Source organism: Mobula hypostoma, chromosome 5 (assembly GCF_963921235.1).
Source record: "Mobula hypostoma chromosome 5, sMobHyp1.1, whole genome shotgun sequence".
Classification (NCBI taxonomy): domain Eukaryota; kingdom Metazoa; phylum Chordata; class Chondrichthyes; order Myliobatiformes; family Myliobatidae; genus Mobula; species Mobula hypostoma.
Window position 1 is genome coordinate 23,405,416 of NC_086101.1, and position 17,096 is coordinate 23,422,511.

A 17,096-nucleotide genomic window follows, 5' to 3' on the forward strand; every position below is an offset into this window, starting at 1 on the left:
CCTCCTTTGAACCCTCTCCATTTTGAAGATAAAGGGCCCAATACTGCATGCTACACTTCTAGTCAGGCCTCACCAGTGCTTTATAAAATCTCAACATTACAACCTTGCTTTTATGTTCTCGACCTCTCAGAATGAATGATAGCACCACGGACTCAACCTGCAAATTAAGCTTTAGGGAATCCTGCACAAGGACTCTTGTACACCTGTGTGCCTCAGGTTTTTGTATTTTCCCTCCATTTAGAAAATCATCAACCCTTTCATTTCTTCGACTGAAGTGCATGACCATACACTTCACAACACCACATTCCATCTGCCATTTCTTTGCCCATTTTCCCAACCTGTCTAAGTCCTTCTGCAGCCTCCATATTTCCTCAAAACTATTTCCCCTCCACCTATCTTTGTATCGTCTGTAAACTTTGCAACAAAGCCATCAATCCCATCATCGAAATCATTGACAAATCACGTAAAAAGCATCGGTCTCAACACAGACCCTTGTGGAATACCACTGGTCACCGGCAACCAACCAGAAAAGGCTCCCTTCATTCCCACTCTTTGCCTCCTGCCAATCAGCCACTTCTTTACACATCCTAGAATCTTTCCTGTAATACCACGGGCTCGTAGCTTATTAAGCAGCCTCATGTGTGGCACCTTGGCAAAGGCCTTCTGAAAATCCAAGTACACAACATCAACCAATTCTCTCTTGTCTATCTACACAATTCTCTCTGCCTTACTGCATGTCTTTTTGATACAATCTGTGTCCTTGGATATTAGGCCCCCAGTTATTATCTTCTTTCAGCCATGATTCAGTGATGCTTGCCAACCTGGAACTGTACGACAAGTTCATCAACTGTGTTCCATATACTGCGCACATTCAAATATAACACCTTTAGTCCTATATTCACCTTTTATGATTTTCTCTGCCTTTTACTTTGCAACTCATCCTGTTAACTGTAATTTTGCCCAACCTTTAGCCTATCCTTGCTCAGAGTCTCACTGCACATTGCCTCTGTTTGTAAACCAACTAGCTTATCTTCAGCACTATCACTCTGGTTCCCACTCCCCTGCCAAATTAGTTTAGACCCAGCCAATCAACTCTGGCCAACTGGCCAGCAAGGATATTGGACCCTCTCGGGTTCAGATGTAACCCATCCCTTTTGGACATGTCATACCTTCCCCAGAAGAGATCCCAATGGTCCATAAATCGGAACACATGCCCCCTACACCCTGCACCAGCACATCAACCATGTATTCATTTGCCAAGTCATCCAATTGTTACCCTCAATGGCCTGTGGTACAGGCAGCAATCCAGAGATTACTCCCTGGAGGTTCTGTTTCTCAGCTTTCTCCCAGGGCTTTTTCCCAGGACTGAAATGGTTGCCACAAGAGGACACAGGTTTAAGGTACTGGGGAGTAGGTACAGAGGAGATGTCAGGGGTAAGTTTTTTACGCAGAGTGTGGCACGTGCATGGAATGGGCTGCCGGCATCAGTGGTGGAGGCGGATACGATGGGGTCTTTTAAGAGACTTTTGGATAGGTACATGATGCTCAGAAAAATAGAGGGCTATGGGTAAGCCTAGTAATTTCTAAGGAAGGGAAATTTTCCGTGCAACTTTGTGGGCTGAAGGGCCTGTATTGTGCTATAGATTTTCCATGTTTCTGTGTTTCTACCTAGCTCCCCAAAATCTGTCTTCAGGACTTCCTCACCTTGCCTACCTATGTCATGGGTGCCATTATGTACCAAGACTTCTGGCTGCTCACCCTCGCCCTTCAGAATGCTATGGACTTGATCTGAGATATCCCTGATCTATGCACCAGGGAGGCAACGTATCATCGGTGTGTCTCTATCATGCCCACAGAACCTCATCTCTGTTCCTCTGACTAAGGAATCTGCGATCAGTACTGCAGTCCTCTTCATCTTTCTGCTCTTCTGAGCCACAACAACAGACTCAGTGCCAGAGACCCAGTCTCCACGGCTCACACCGGTATGTCATACCACGCTGGTAGGTTGTCCCATAGAAAAACATAGAAACATAGAAAATAGGTGCAGGAGTAGGCCATTCAGCCCTTTGAGTCTGCACCGCCATTCAGTATGATTGTGGCTGATCATCCAACTCAGAACCCTGTACCTGCCTTCCTCCATACCCCCTGATCCCTTTCCCTTTGTGGCAAGGGCCATATCTAACTCCCTCTTAAGTATAGCCAGCGAACTGGCCTCAACTGTTTCCTGTGGCAGAGAATTCCACAGATTCACCACTCTCTGTGTGAAGAAGTTTTTCCTCATCTCGGTCCTAAAAGGCTTCCCCTTTATCCCTAAACTGTGACCCCTCGTTCTGGACTTCCCCAACATCGGGAACAATCTTCCTGCATCTAGCCTGTCCAATCCCTTTAGAATTTTATATGTTTCAATAAGATCCCTCCTCAATCTTCTAAATTCCAGTGAGTACAAGCCTAGTCGATCCAGTCTTTCATCATATGAAAGTCCTGCCATCCCAGGAATCAATCTGGTGAACCTTCTTTGTACTCCCTCTATGGCAAGAATGTCTTTCCTCAGATTAGGGGACAAAACTGCACACAATACTCCAGGTGTGGTCTCACCAAGGACTTGTACAACTGCAGTAGTACGTCCTTGCTCCTGTACTCAAATCCTCTTGCTATGAATGCCAGCATACCATTCGCCTTTTTCACCGCCTGCTGTACCTGCATGCCCACTGTCAATAACTGGTGTATAATGACACCCAGGTCTCGTTGCACCTCCCCATTTCCTAATCGGCAACCATTTAGATAATAATCTGTTTTCCTGTTTTTGCCACCAAAGTGGATAACCTCACATTTATCCACATTAAATTGCATCTGCCATGTATTTGCCCACTCACCTAACCTATCCAAGTCACCCTGCATCCTCTTAGCATCCTCCTTTCAGTTAAGTGTCCCCTACCATTATGACAATAAACTTGACCTTCACTTTCCCTCTCTGCAGAGGCACACTCAAAATGTAATCATGCAACTTCCCAAGAAAGTTACCACAAAGCCCCAGACTGTCAGGAACTGTAGAGGAGACTTGACCCAAACACAGAGCAGCTGAGGTGATCACTTTAATAATAAACTGCAAAATGATAAAACATGAGGGGCCACAAAACAAGAGAGAACAGAATCTCAACACGACAAGGCAATAGAAGGCTAGGAATAACTGGTTGAGGCTGGCTGGTCTGTATGTGTGAACAGTGATTGGGGATGAGATCTGGGTTTAAATAGGCTGCAGGTGATGAGTTAGAAACGAGTGGCAGGTCACTCCTGTTAACTGGATTGAAACAGGGAGGTGCTTGTCTGTGCAGTCCTGACAGGATACCCCCCTAGGAAGATTGTTCCCGATGTTGGGGAAGTCCAGAACAAGGGGTCACAGTTTGAGGATAAAGGGGAAGCCTTTTAGGACTGAGATTAGGAAAAACTTCTTCACACAGAGAGTGGTGAATCTGTGGAATTCTCTGCCACAGGAAACAGTTGAGGCCAGTTCATTGGCTATATTTAAGAGGGAGTTAGATATGGCCCTTGTGGCTACGGGGATCAGGGGGTATGGAGGGAAGGCTGGGGCGGGGTTCTGAGTTGGATGATCAGCCATGATCATAATAAATGGTGGTGCAGGCTCGAAGGGCCGAATGGCCTACTCCTGCACCTATTTTCTATGTTTCTATGTTTCTATACCCAATGGTCCAGGACAATCCAATGGGTCCAGTAGAATATTTCCATGAGCAATGGAACTAATATAAAACTGGAGAGCGTCCAAGACCTCTCCTCCAGGCTACACCCTTCACATTTGACCAGATTCTGCAAACCTCTCCACGATGACAGGAATCCATTAAGCAGCAAACCGTGTGCCGTGGATTCAGGGCTCATCCTTGCAGTACATCACAGGTCACAGGCCTCCAATCTAAATAGCAACTCATTACTACCCCCTCCAACCTCCTTCATAGAAACCATAGAAACCATAGAAAAACTACAGCACAGCAACAGGCCTTTTGGCCTTTCTTGGCTCTGCCAACTATTTTCTGCCTAGTCCCGCTGACCTGCACAGGGAACATATCCCTCCATACACCTCCCATCCATGTATCTGTCCAATTTATTCTTAAATATTAAAAAAGAACCTGCATTTACCACCTCATCTGGCAGCTCATTCCATACTCCCACCACTCTCTGTGTGAAGAAGCCCCACCTAATGTTTCCTTTAAACTTTTCCCCCCTCACCCTTAACCCATGTCCTCTGGTTTTTCTCTCCCCTTGCCTCAGTGGAAAAAGCCTGCTTGCATTCACTCTATCTATACCCATCATAAATTTATATACCTCTATCAAATCTCCCCTCATTTTTCTACACTCCAGGGAATAAAGTCCTAACCTATTCAACCTTTCTCTGTAACTGAGTTTCTCAAGTCCCGGCAACATCCTTGTAAACCTTCTCTGCACTCTTTCAACCTTATTTATATCCTTCCTGTAATTTGTGACAAAAACTGAACACAATACTCCAGATTCGGCCTCACCAATGCCTTATACAACCTCATCATAACATTCCAGCTCTTATACTCAATACTTTGATTAATAAAGGCCAAATGTACCAAAAGCTCTCTTTACGACCCTATCTACTTGTGATGCCACTTTTAGGGAATTTTGTATCTGTATTCCCAGATCCCTCTGTTCTACTGCACTCCTCAGTGCCTTACCATTTACCCTGTATGTTCTACCTTGGTTTGTCCTTCCAAAGTGCAATACCTCACACTTGTCTGTATTAAACTCCATCTGCCATTTTTCAGCCCATTTTTCCAGCTGGTCCAAGTCCCTCTGCAGGCTCTGAAAACCTTCCTCACTGTCCACTACACCTCCAATCTTTGTATCATCAGCAAATTTGCTAATCCAATTTACCACATTATCATCGAGATCATTGATATAGATGACAAATAACAATGGACCCAGCAGTGATCCCTGTGGCACACCACTAGTCACAGGCCTCCACTCTGAGAAGCAATTCTCTACTACCTCTTTGGCTTCTTCCATTGAGCCAATGTCTAATCCAATTTACCACCTCTCCATGTATACCTAGCAACTGAATTTTCCTAACTAACCTCCCATGTGGGACCTTGACAAAGGCCTTACTGAAGTCCACGTAGACAACATCGACTGCCTTCTCTTCATCCATTTTCCTGGTAACCTCCTCGAAAAACTCCAATAGATTGGTCAAACATGACCTACCATGCACAAAGCCATATTGACTCTCCCTAATAAGTCGCTGTCTATCCAAATGTTTGTAGATTCTGTCTCTTAGTACTCCCTCCAATAACTTACCCACTACCGACGTCAAACTTACCGGCCTATAATTTCCCGGAATACTTTTCAATCCTTTTTTAAACAACGGAACAACATGAGCTACTCTCCAATCCTCCGGCACCTCACCCGTAGACACCGACATTTTAAATATATCTGCCAGGGCCCCTGCAATTTCAACACTAGTCTCCTTCAAGCTCCTTCCACTGAGACAATTTTACATTCAAGTGAACAGCTCACCCTAACTCCCATGTGGTGCAAGTTCTCCACCAGCCACCAGTGTGGATCTTGTTAAACAATCCAGATACAGACTAGCCCACCATGTAGACCTTGTTAATGTTCTCATGAACAACACTTACTCCCCAATCCTGAATTATTTTTGTTACCTCCTCATTACACTATACTACACTAATTGGCCTAATTTCAAATAATAATAAGGCAACCTACAGAGAGGAAGTCATGACCCTGACACAGTGGTGTCAAGAAAACAACCTCTCCCTCAAAAACAGAAGAGCTGATTGTGGACTACAGGAGAAATGGAGACAGGCTAACCCCTATAGACATCAATGGATTTGGGGTTGAGAGGGTGAACAGCTTTAAGTTCCTCAGCATAAATATCACTGAGGATCTCACGTAGTCTGTACATACTAGTTATGGGGTGAAAAAGGCACAACAGTGCCTCTTTCACCTCAGATGGTTGAAGAAGTTTGGTATGGCCCCTCAGATTCTAAGAAAGATTGAGAGCATCCTGACTGACTGACTGCATCATTGCCTGGTATGGAAACTGTACTTCCCTCAATCACAGGACTCTGCAGAGAGTGGTGCGGACAGCCTAACACATCTGTAGATGTGAACTTCCCACTATTCAGGAAATTTACAAAGACAGGTGTGTAAAAAGGGCCTGAAGGACCATTGGAAAACCAAGTCACCCCAACCACAAACTGTTCCAGCTGCTACCATCCGGGAAACGGTATCACAGCATAAGAGCCAGGATCAACAAGCTCCGGGACAGCTGCTTCCACCAGGCCATCAGACTGCTTAATTTATGCTGATGGAACTGTATTTCTATGTTATATTAACTATCCTGTAGTACATAATATTTATTATAAATTACTATAAATTGCACATTGCACATTTGAATGGAGATGTAACGTAAAGGTTTTTACTCCTCATGTATGAAGGATATAAGTAATAAAGTCAATTCAATTTAATTCAAAAAAACCCAGTCAAATTTGTGAGATATTTCCCTCACACAAAGCCATGAGAGCTCTTCCCTATCTGTCCTTCCCTTTCCAAATGCTGGTTGTTTCTTCTCTTCAAAATTCCCTCTAATAACTTTCCCACAACTGATATTCGACTCATTGATCTATTGTTCCCAAGTTTGATCTGGCAACCCTTTGGAAATAAAGGTACAACATTCACCATCCTTCAGTCTTCCAGTACTTTACCCACGGCTAAAAATGATGCAAACGGAGACTACGCCTGTCTGTAAATGGAGTAGCAGCAGTTTTGTGCTGCTCTTAGTTTTGTTCCTCTCCCCCTAGTTTAAACTTCGAATTTAAAATTTTTAATTGCTGATTCTTGACAGGGAACAATATGTCTATGTCTACGAGGAGTGGGAAGAACCTGTCCGAACCTAGTGATAAAGGTAATGGGAAAGGAAAGATCTGATGAAATGCCACCATGGGCTGAAGATATGGTCCGGACACTGAATTCAATTAAAGATCAGAATGGGTCAATTAAAGATCAACTGGAAAAGTAGAGGAATGAAATCAAGTCATTTCTGGAAAAACTTAAAGACTTGGAAATTCAGGTTGTTACACACGAAGGGGAATTGAAGACAACTAAGTAAAAATTGTTTGAAGCTATAACTCGTTTGGAAAGATATCAAAATAAGATTATAGACCTGGAAACTAGGTCTCGCCAAGGGAATATACGAATTGTTGGACTGCAAGAAGGAGTTGAACATGGAGATTTAACTGCTTACTTTGGCAAACTTTTTCATACCTTATTTCCTACCATATTATCAAAGCCGCCTACTATAGAAAGAGCACACAGAGCTTTTACGTCTAAATTTAAAGATCCAAATAAGCCAAGATCTGTTTTGGTCTGTTTTCATCATTTTAAAATTAAAGATAAAATAATGTGACAGGTAGAAAACAGAGAGTTTTTAGATTTAAGGAACCTGAGCTCCGTTTTTATGAAGATTATCCGAGGGAGGTAATGGAACAAAGATCAAGATTTGCTCTGGCAATAAAACAGACATATGATATGAAACTGTTTCCTTCTTTACGCTACCCGACAAGAATTAAAGTTTTTCCTTCTAACTCTCCTCCTTGTACATTTTTGATCCAAAAGCTGCATTGCAGTTTGTTCAAACTATACCTGCTGCCACTACCAAATGAACTGTCTGAAAAGTTGTTTGGTTATCTGTATATTATTGGCATTTCAGAAAGAAGATTTATGAAGGTTACTTGGATACTTTATTGAGAGAATAATAAAAGAAGATAAGGAGAGTTGTTCATTATTGCATATTATTGGGTTGTTTTTTGGAAAGAAGATCAATGGTTCAAGTATGACTGTCTAAATGGTTACTCAGACATTCAACTGAGAAAAAGAAGATAAAGGGACTTGTTCCTTTAACTTAATATCTTGTTTGATGTCTTTTTTTGTTTCTTTCTTAATTAATTAATTGGTAGTTTTTCCTACTAATGGGACTTCTTTTTATATATATATAGTTGCGGGTTTAATAACTTATGTTATTATTAATTGGTAGTTTTGGAAATTTAGTAAGGTCAAATATGCTATTATTTTTTTCTGCTTTATTATAGCATCTTATAATTAAATTTAAATTTTTTTTAGGGATATAATGTTAAACATAAAAAGTGGCGCTGGTTTTTCTTTTTAAAAGATAACTTTTTTTTGGTTCTTTCTTGTTTAAAGAAAAGATTAAATATAAATATTTAATCTTTGTAGATGCTGGAATGTAAACACTTTCCTCTGTTGAGACTTTATCATTCCTCTTACAAGGTCAGTTGGTTTTTTCTTTAACTAGGGAGAGGGAGAGAAAATCCTTTTAAATTTTTTTCTGTACAAGTAGAGCGGCTTTGTATTCTATCATAGAGTGCTTGCCTTTTTCGGGCTTTGGGGAGGGGGAGTGGTTAGAGTTAGGAGTTTTTTACCATTGGGTGGTTCTGGAGCATGCGTGTTTTTATGTGGTTGTATTCTTCATCGCCCCCATTTTTGATCATCCCATATTGGTATGCGCTCTGCACGTGTAAAGTAAAATAAAATTATAGTATGGTATTTAAACGGATTTATGTAATTAGTTGGAATGTACGTGGTTGGAATCATCCTATCAAACAAAAAAAGACTTTTAAAATCTTTAACCGATTCCAACCTGATATAATTTTTGCTCAAGAGACACATATCAGGGCGGGAGATCAAAATAGATGTTTTGGATGGTGGAGGGGATTGCAGTTTCACTTCACTTCTCAGAGTAAAACTAAAGACGTGTCTATCTTTATTAAATCTAATATATTTACTCAAGAGGATATTGAGTCAGATTCTAATGGTACATTTTTAATTGTTAAAGGAGTAATCTGTAACAGAAAAGTTGTTTTGGTTAATGTGAACAGTACTAACTTAGATGATCCTTCTTTTTTTAATAAGGTATTTGCTTTACTGCCTGATTTAAATGAATATATGTTGATAATGGGTGGGGATTTTAACTGTTGTTTAAATCCTTTGATTGATAAGAGCTCAACCAATCAGCGACTTCCAAATTGCTCTGCATCACTTATTAACTCTTTTTTGACCAATTTTGGATTGATTGAATTATGGGGGTATCTACATCCTGATAACAGAGAATATTCTTTCTTTTCACATGTTTATGAAAAATATTCGAAGATCGATTATATTATAATCGATCCTCGCTTCTTGCCTAGTGTTAAAAAATGCAAATATGATGCTATTGCTATATCTGATCATGCGCCTTTGAGTTTGCTTTTTGAATGTGATGATGTCATTCTTGCTCATCCACCATGGCGTATGTCTCAGACATTATTGCAAAACTCTGACTTTGTCAGTTCCATTGAAACTCAGATAAAAGATTTTTTTTCTTTTTATTGATATGGGGGTACGTCTAAATTAATTATATGGGATACATTTAGAGCATTTTTACATGGTCAGATCATTTCTTATTCAGCTAAGCTTTAAAAAACAGACTAAAGTGGAATTAGATAAGATTTCAAAACAAATTAAAGACTTAGATAATATTTATGCTATTTCCCCTAATATTGATTTATTCAAACAAAGGGTGGAACTTCAATCACAATATAACCTATTATTAACTCATCCTATTGAAGGCTATTTGCCTAAGTTGAAGAATCAATTTTATATGTTTGGAGATAAAAATAATAAACTGCTTGCATCTCAATTAAAAATGTCTAGAGCCAAAAGGCAAATTTTGAAAACTCAAAGGAAGATGGTACTTTGGCTTGGGAATATGAAGAAATTAATAAGATTTTTATACTGAACTTTATAAATCTCAATGCCCAGTAGATTCTTCTAAAATGAATGCTTTCTTTCAAAAGATTGCTTTTCCTAAAATTTCTGTTGAGGATCAAAAAATTCTTGATGCCCAAATTACTGAAGCTGAAAGTCATAAAGCCATTTTTTCAATGCAGTCTGGTAAAGCACCTAGACTTAATGGCTATCCTGTAGAATATTATAAAAAATTTGATTTTGAGAAAAGATGGCATTCATTTGCTCATTATTATCATTTGAGTTAATTGATAGATTCTCCACGATCTAATTGTAAATTTTTGGTCCATTTTTTCTTGCTGGCAGTTTGACGTTTATCTTTAGAAGCTTTTTGTATGATGCATGGCTCTGGGGCTGAACACCTAATGGGGTTTTTTTATCCCACATTCTCTTGCTTAGGAGGGTTTTTTTTTCTCATCACAAATTTTTTTTCCAATCCTTAAAATAATGTTTTTATTTCTTGAGACATGTAAGTGCTGTTTACTTTGATGTACTCGTGTTTATTTTGGATAATAATAATAAAAAGATTTGAAAAGAAAGAAAAATGATGCAAACATTTCTGCCAGGGATCCTGTAATTTCTTCCCTGGCTTCCGCAATGTCGTGGGAAACAGTTGATCAGGCCCGAGGGATTTATGAGAATCTGAATCAGGTTTAATATCACTGGCATAGGTTGTGAAATTTGTTGTTATGTTTCAGAAGTTCTTTGCAATACATAATAATAAAAACAGTAAATTTTAGAAATTATATATACTGTACATGTTAAACTAAATAGATAATGCAAAAAGAGAAAATAAGGTATTGTCCATCGGTTCCATGTCCATTCAGAAATCTGATGGCAGAGGGGAAGAAGCTGTTCCTGAATCACTGAGTGTGTGCCTTCAGGCTCCTGTACCTCCTCCCTGACGGGAGCAATGAGAAGAGGGCATGTTCTGGGTGATGGAGTCCGTCATGCTGGACACCGCCTTTTTGAGGCATCTCTCTTTGAAGAAGTCCTGAATCCTTGGGAGGCTACTGCGCATGATGAAGCTAGGTTTACAACTTTATGCAGCTTATTTTGATTCTGTGCAATAGACGCCCATACCAGACAGTGAATCAGACAGCTAGAATGCTCTCCACATCACGTACTATTTATTGTTATGTTTATTATTTAGTGTTGCGTTTGTTATGTTATGATTGCACTGCCCCTGAGAAATGCTGTCTCAATTCTGCCCAACAGAGCTGATGTATGGTTAGAATGACAATAAAGTTTTTTGAATCTTGAATCTTGAATCTGGTAGAAATTGCGAGTGTCTTTGGTGACAGGTCTGTGCCGGTGGTGAGGTGCCATCAACACTCAGACTTTGGAACAAAAACCAGCAGCTCAGCCTCGTCAAATAGACAAACGCTAAAGAAATGGCGAGTTTGCTGCTCGATACACCTCATGGTACAGGGAGGAACTTTTGGTGATGTACAAATCTCCTGAAACAGCTTATAAAATATAGCCATTGTCAAGACATTTTTGTAATTGCATCGATATGCTGTGCCCAGGATAGATCCTCAGAGATGTTGACCCCTAGGAACCTGAAATTGCTCACCCTATCCACTGGAGTGTTCCCATGTCTTACCCTTTCTGAAGTCCACTATCAAGTCTTTGGTCTTACTGATGTCGAGCGTAACATTGTTGCTGTGACATCACTCAACCAGCTGATATTGAGGTGGGAGTCCATGATGAGGATTGCTTGCACCCAAACGCTGGAGTATCTGAAGTGAGGATCGAGGCGCGATATCAAACTGGATCAAGAACTGAGCACAAACCAAACGCTAGACAATATCACTAGTAGGGTTACAATTAAGCTCCAAGCCTCAGTTCAGCTGCTGTATAAATACTCAATCCTTGGCACCCAAAACATGATTGCCAATTAGTGGGCCAGTTCCACCATTCCTCCAAGGCTAACTTAACCACAAGAAGCTCCCAATTCCCAGTGTCATAGTTTTTCTCTGCCGGGGATAGCCGCCTGAAGAAGATTGCGCTTGGATGCAATTTACCATCCGAAGGTGATTGTTGAGGCAACGCAGCGTCCAGTCTGATGTCTGAGGCATCCACCTTCACAATGAAGGGCTAAGAGAAAGCAAGATGGGAGCTGATGTCAACCTTTGTTTAAGCTCTACAAAAGCAGTCTCCACTTCAGTAATCCAGACAAAAGGGCCCATAGATTTCTTAGTGAGCACGATTACTAGAGAGGCCACTGAGTTGAAGTTCCTGATGAACTTCTGGGAAAAGTTAACAAAACCCAGGAGTCATTAGACTTGTTTGACACTGGATGGTTGTGGCCAATCTGACTGCCTGGATTTTCGTAGGGTCTGTCTTGAGATGATGAACCCCAGAAAAGTCATCACATGAAATTTGGACTTTTCCAACTTGACACAAAGCCCATGGTCTAGAAGCCTTTTTAAAATGTCCCTGACATGAGCGATGTACTCCTCCATGGACTTCTAGAAGATCAGGATATTACCCTTAATAGTCTACTGTCTCCTTGCATTTGCCCTACCAAGGGGCGACATCTGGGTTAAATTCCATCTGTGATTTATCTACATATATATGCAATTTATCTCTATTGTGCTGTATTCTTTGCCAGCCTAAGGACAACGAAGATGTGGCTGTGGGAGGCAGAGTAGCAGCTATGGGATTTCTTCGAGTAGGTGGACAGGGTCGAGTTCAAAAACTTATCAGAGGGTCTGAATTAAAGCACCACAGTTTTAATGGACTTTATAAAAACAGTCGGAGGTGAGTGTGTCCAAACAATGATTCAGAGTCTTCCCCCACCAGAAATCCTGGATGAACCATGAGATCCACACTCTGCTGAGGGCCAGATCAGAGGCATTCAGGTTTGGCGACAAAGAAAAATACAACAGGGCCCATGTACAATCTCCAGAAAGATATCTCAAGTGTAAAGTGTCAATATTGGACTAAACTTGAATTACTGATGGCATGACTTCAATTCCAGATGAGTTCAACGCCTTGTATACTCCCTTTGATCATCAGTTCATGAAGAACCTTCATAAGCTCCCACCGCCCCAGCGATGACCCTGTGAGTTCTGTCTCTGAGGCTGACGTGAGAACATCCTTTGGGAGGGTGAACCGAAGAAAAGCATTCAACCCGAATGGGGCATCTGGTTGAGTACTAAATGCCTGTGCTGATCAACTGGCTAGAATGTTCGCCGAATGTACTTCAACATCACGCTTCGGCATGCTGAGGTGCCCACCTGCTCCCAGCAGGCTTCAATTGTACCCGGAGCCTCAGAAGAACATGGAGCCTGCTTCAGGAACTATCATCCAGTAGCACTTACATTCACAGTGATGAAGTGTTTTGAGAGGTTGGGGACAAAACATTCAACTCCTCCTTGAGAAGTGACTTGGATCCTCTCCAATTTGCCTACTGACACAAAGGTCCACAGCAGATGCTACTTCATTGGCTCTTCACTCAACCCTGGAACATCTGGACACCAAAAATCCATACATCAGGATGCTCTTTATCGACTATACCTCGGCATTCAACGCTTTCATCCCCTCAAAACTAATCAATAAACTTCTTGACTTTGGCCTCAGTACCTCCTTGTGCACTTGGGTCCTCGATTTCCTCACTTGCAGCCCCAGTCAGTTCGGATTGGCAACAACATTTCCTCCGAAGTATCAGTCAGCACTGGTGCTCCACAAGGCTGTGTGCTTTGACCCCTGCTCTACTCGCTTTACACTCTGACTGTGAGGCTAAGTACAACTGCAATGCAGTATTTAAATTTGCTGAAAACTCCACTGTCATTAGCAGAATCAAAGGTGTTGATGAAACAGGAATTCTGAAAGAGATTAAAAATCTGGCTGTCTGATCCATTGGTCCCACAACAACACCCTCTCACTCAGTGTCAGCAAGACCAAGGAGATGGTTATTGACTTCAGGAAGAGGAAACCGGAGGTCCATGAGGCAGTCCACATGGGAGTGGTAGGGATGGGGGGTGGTGGTCAGTGGTGGATTGAATCAGCATCTTTAAACTCCTCAGTGTTATCATTTCAGAGGACCTGTCCTGGGCCCAGCACGTAAGTGTAATTACGAAGAAAGCACAGCATTTCCTTAGAAGTTTGTGAAGATTTGGCATGACATCTAAAACTCTGATTGACAAATTTCTGTGTGGTGGAGAGTATATTGACTGATTTCGTCACAGCCTGGTATGGAAACACCAAAGCCCTTGATTGGAAAATCCTACAAAAAGTAGTGGATATGGCCCAGTCCGTCATGAGTAAAGTCCCATCACTAAGCACATCTACACGGAGCACTGAGCAGGAAAACAGTGTCCACCATCACGGTCCCCCTCTCCCCAGCCACTACTGAGGTCATGCTCTCTTCTCACTACTGCCGTCAGGAAGAAGGTACAGGAGCCATCATGTTCAGGAACAATTATTACCCTTCAACCTTCAGACTGTTTCAACCAGAGCGGATAAGTTCATTCAACTTCATAAGACCAAAACACAGTGAGGCAGAATTGGGCCGTTTGGCCCATTGAGTCAATTGATGGAAGAGTTAAAGGGCTGGAGAAGGGGAAATCTGATTGCAGAGGACAGAAGGCCATTGAAGAAGGGGAGGAGGGAAGAGCGCCGGAGGGAGATGATGGGCAGGTAAGGAGATGAAGTGAAAGAGGAAAATGGGAATGGGGATGGTAAGGGGGGGGGGACATTACTTGTAGTTGGAGGCTATCCAGACAGAATATAAAGTGTTGCTCTTCCCATCCAAGTTTGACCTCATTGCAGCAGGAGAGGAGGCCATGGACTGATATGTCGGAATGAGAATGGGAAGTGGAATTGAAATGGGTGGCCCAGGCCTTCCTCTACTGCCATGATGAGACCACGCTAAGCTTGTAGAAGCAGAACCTGACATTCCATAAGGGTAGCCTCCAACCTGACAGCATGAATATCAATTTCTCCTACTTACAGTAGTTTCTCCCCCTTCCTCCTTTTCCATTCCCGATTCTGGCTCCCTCTTACCCGGTATCTACTCCTCACCTGCCCATTACCTCCCTCTGGTGCTCTTCCTCATTCTCTTTCTCCTATGGTCCATTGTCCTCTCATATTCCTTCTTCTTTAGTCCTTTATCACTTCCACATATCACCTCCCATCTTTTCACTTCATCTCCCTTTTATCCACCCCACCCCTTCCCTCTCACTTGGCTTCACTTATCACCTCCCAGCTTCTCACTTCATCCCCCTTCATCCATCCCCTTTCCCACTCATCTGCTTCACCTATCACCTCTTAGCTTCTCACTTGATCCCCCTTCACCAACCCATCCATTCCCCTTCCGGCTCACGTGCCTTCACCAATCACTTGCCAGATTGTACTCTTTCCCCTCACCCCACCTTCTTATCCTGGTTTCTTTCCCCTTCCTTTCCAGTCCTGATTAATGGTCTTGACCCGAAATGTCAGCTGTCTATTCCTACCATAGATGGCTGAGATGGTGAGTTCCTCCAGCATTTTCTGTGTTTACTGAATAACAGGGCAAGCCTGAAGGGCTGAAGGGCCTATTCCAACTCCCTTTTCTTTTCATGTCCTCTTGAATGTTTTCAGCTTTTGCAGTTTCTTATCTTCATCCACACACTCAGTTCCCACCCATTCCTTCTCTGCAGACACACCCTCAATCTATACACGCAAGAGATTCTACAGATGCTGGAAATTCAGAGCAACACACATGAAATGCTGGAGGAATGCAGCAGTGGTGGAAATGAATAAACAGTCACCGTCTCAGGCTGACTCTTCTTCAGGGCTGGAAAGGAAGGGGGAAGATACCAGAATCATAAGTGGGGGAGGGGAGGGGAAGGAGGTGATAGGTGAAACCAGGTGTGTGGAAAAGGTAGAGGGCTGAAGAAGAGGGAAACTGATCGGAAAGGAGAGTGAACCATGGGAGAAAGAGGAGAAGCAGGAGACTACCCAGACGGAATATGAGGTGCTATTCCTCTACCCTGAATGGCCTCATTGTGGCAAAAGAGGAGGCCATAGACCAACATGTCAGAATGGGAATGGGGATCAGAATTAAAATGTTTGGTCACTCGGAAATTTGGCAAATGGAGCAGAGGTGCTCATCCTCACTCTCAACCTGCTGTCGGGCAACCTCCACAAATTTGCTACCACAGCTCCCCCGGCCTCACTAAAATATCAGGGTTTTCCAGCTGTGACCCCAGCTCTGAGATCTGGACTTCAAACTGCTTCTGTAGATGAGTGTAGTGTGTACAGCTCTCCTCCTGGTGCAAGTCACACATCTCACAGGCATTCCTTCCATTTACAGTTCATACTTTAAGAGGCATCAACCAATATGGTCAATTCCACAGTCACAAAGGGGCTCCCCAATAAATCTATTGACACCCACACGCCAAGGTAATAAACCCTGATGACAGGCAGACAGGCCTTGTTTACTGTTCCATCACCCTGTGACTCTGACCAAAACAATACCACGGAGACCAACCCCACTCTCTCTCTCTCTCTCTGACACAGCCAGAGTTCAGAAAGACCACGTCCTCCACCAGACATTTCTTCTGCACCCCGCCTCGACAGAGACTCCGGGAAAGGCGAGAACATTCCCAAAGTCACGTGACTGCTGACTTCCCTTGTCTCTGTGAACTATCCTGCATCCCGCATCCCGGTCCCGGTTGCTCACCCTCACCTTTCGTGTGAGCCACAACAAGCACGAACTGGAGAATGAGTGACAACATGTCCACGTGTCAAGCGGGAGCCGAAACTCCCAGTCTATTGAGAGATGGTTCCAGAGTCTCAGGTTCCTCCGACTGGCACCTTGAACTTGCCGGGATCCTCAAGCCTCCAGGACTGGGACACCGACTGGTGAGCACCGAGCTGACTGGACACCAGAGGGAGGAACCAACAGCATCAGGAAATGGTGAACATCAGACTCGGGGTGTGGTTCACATTAAATATGAAACTGAAAGTTGACTGAATTCACTCTAATTGGGACAATATACAGTACATTCAAGATAAATAATATTTTGTTGCTGCTCTGCCATTCAGTTAGATCATTCCTGATGTACCCATGGCCCACAATCGCTTGGTTGCCTTTAATATCCAGAAAATTCACAATTTTTAAAGCAAGAAACAGCGAATTCCACTTCTAACCCTCCGGTTCGGCCAGCTGCATTATTCTGGGGTGTGGGGGCGGGGACTGCCTCTAGCCCGGCCAAACTTGAGAAAAGTTTTTTGGGTAGATGCTGCATTAT

General features: G+C 42.6%; 1 protein-coding gene across 3 annotated transcripts in view; it reads right to left on the minus strand.

Moving 5' to 3' along the window:
- The window catches only part of LOC134346684 (uncharacterized), a 90,699-nt gene extending 73,983 nt beyond the window's left edge, over positions 1 to 16,716 (minus strand). For all 3 annotated transcript variants that reach the window (XR_010017987.1, XM_063048192.1, XM_063048191.1), the window contains exon 1: positions 16,532 to 16,716. Coding sequence is in view for 2 of the 3 variants with exons in the window: in XM_063048192.1 (XP_062904262.1) it covers positions 16,532 to 16,580 (49 nt within the window). In the remaining variant the exon portion in view is untranslated. The remainder of the gene's footprint in view (positions 1 to 16,531) is intronic.
- Between the last annotated feature and the right edge of the window lie 380 nt (positions 16,717 to 17,096).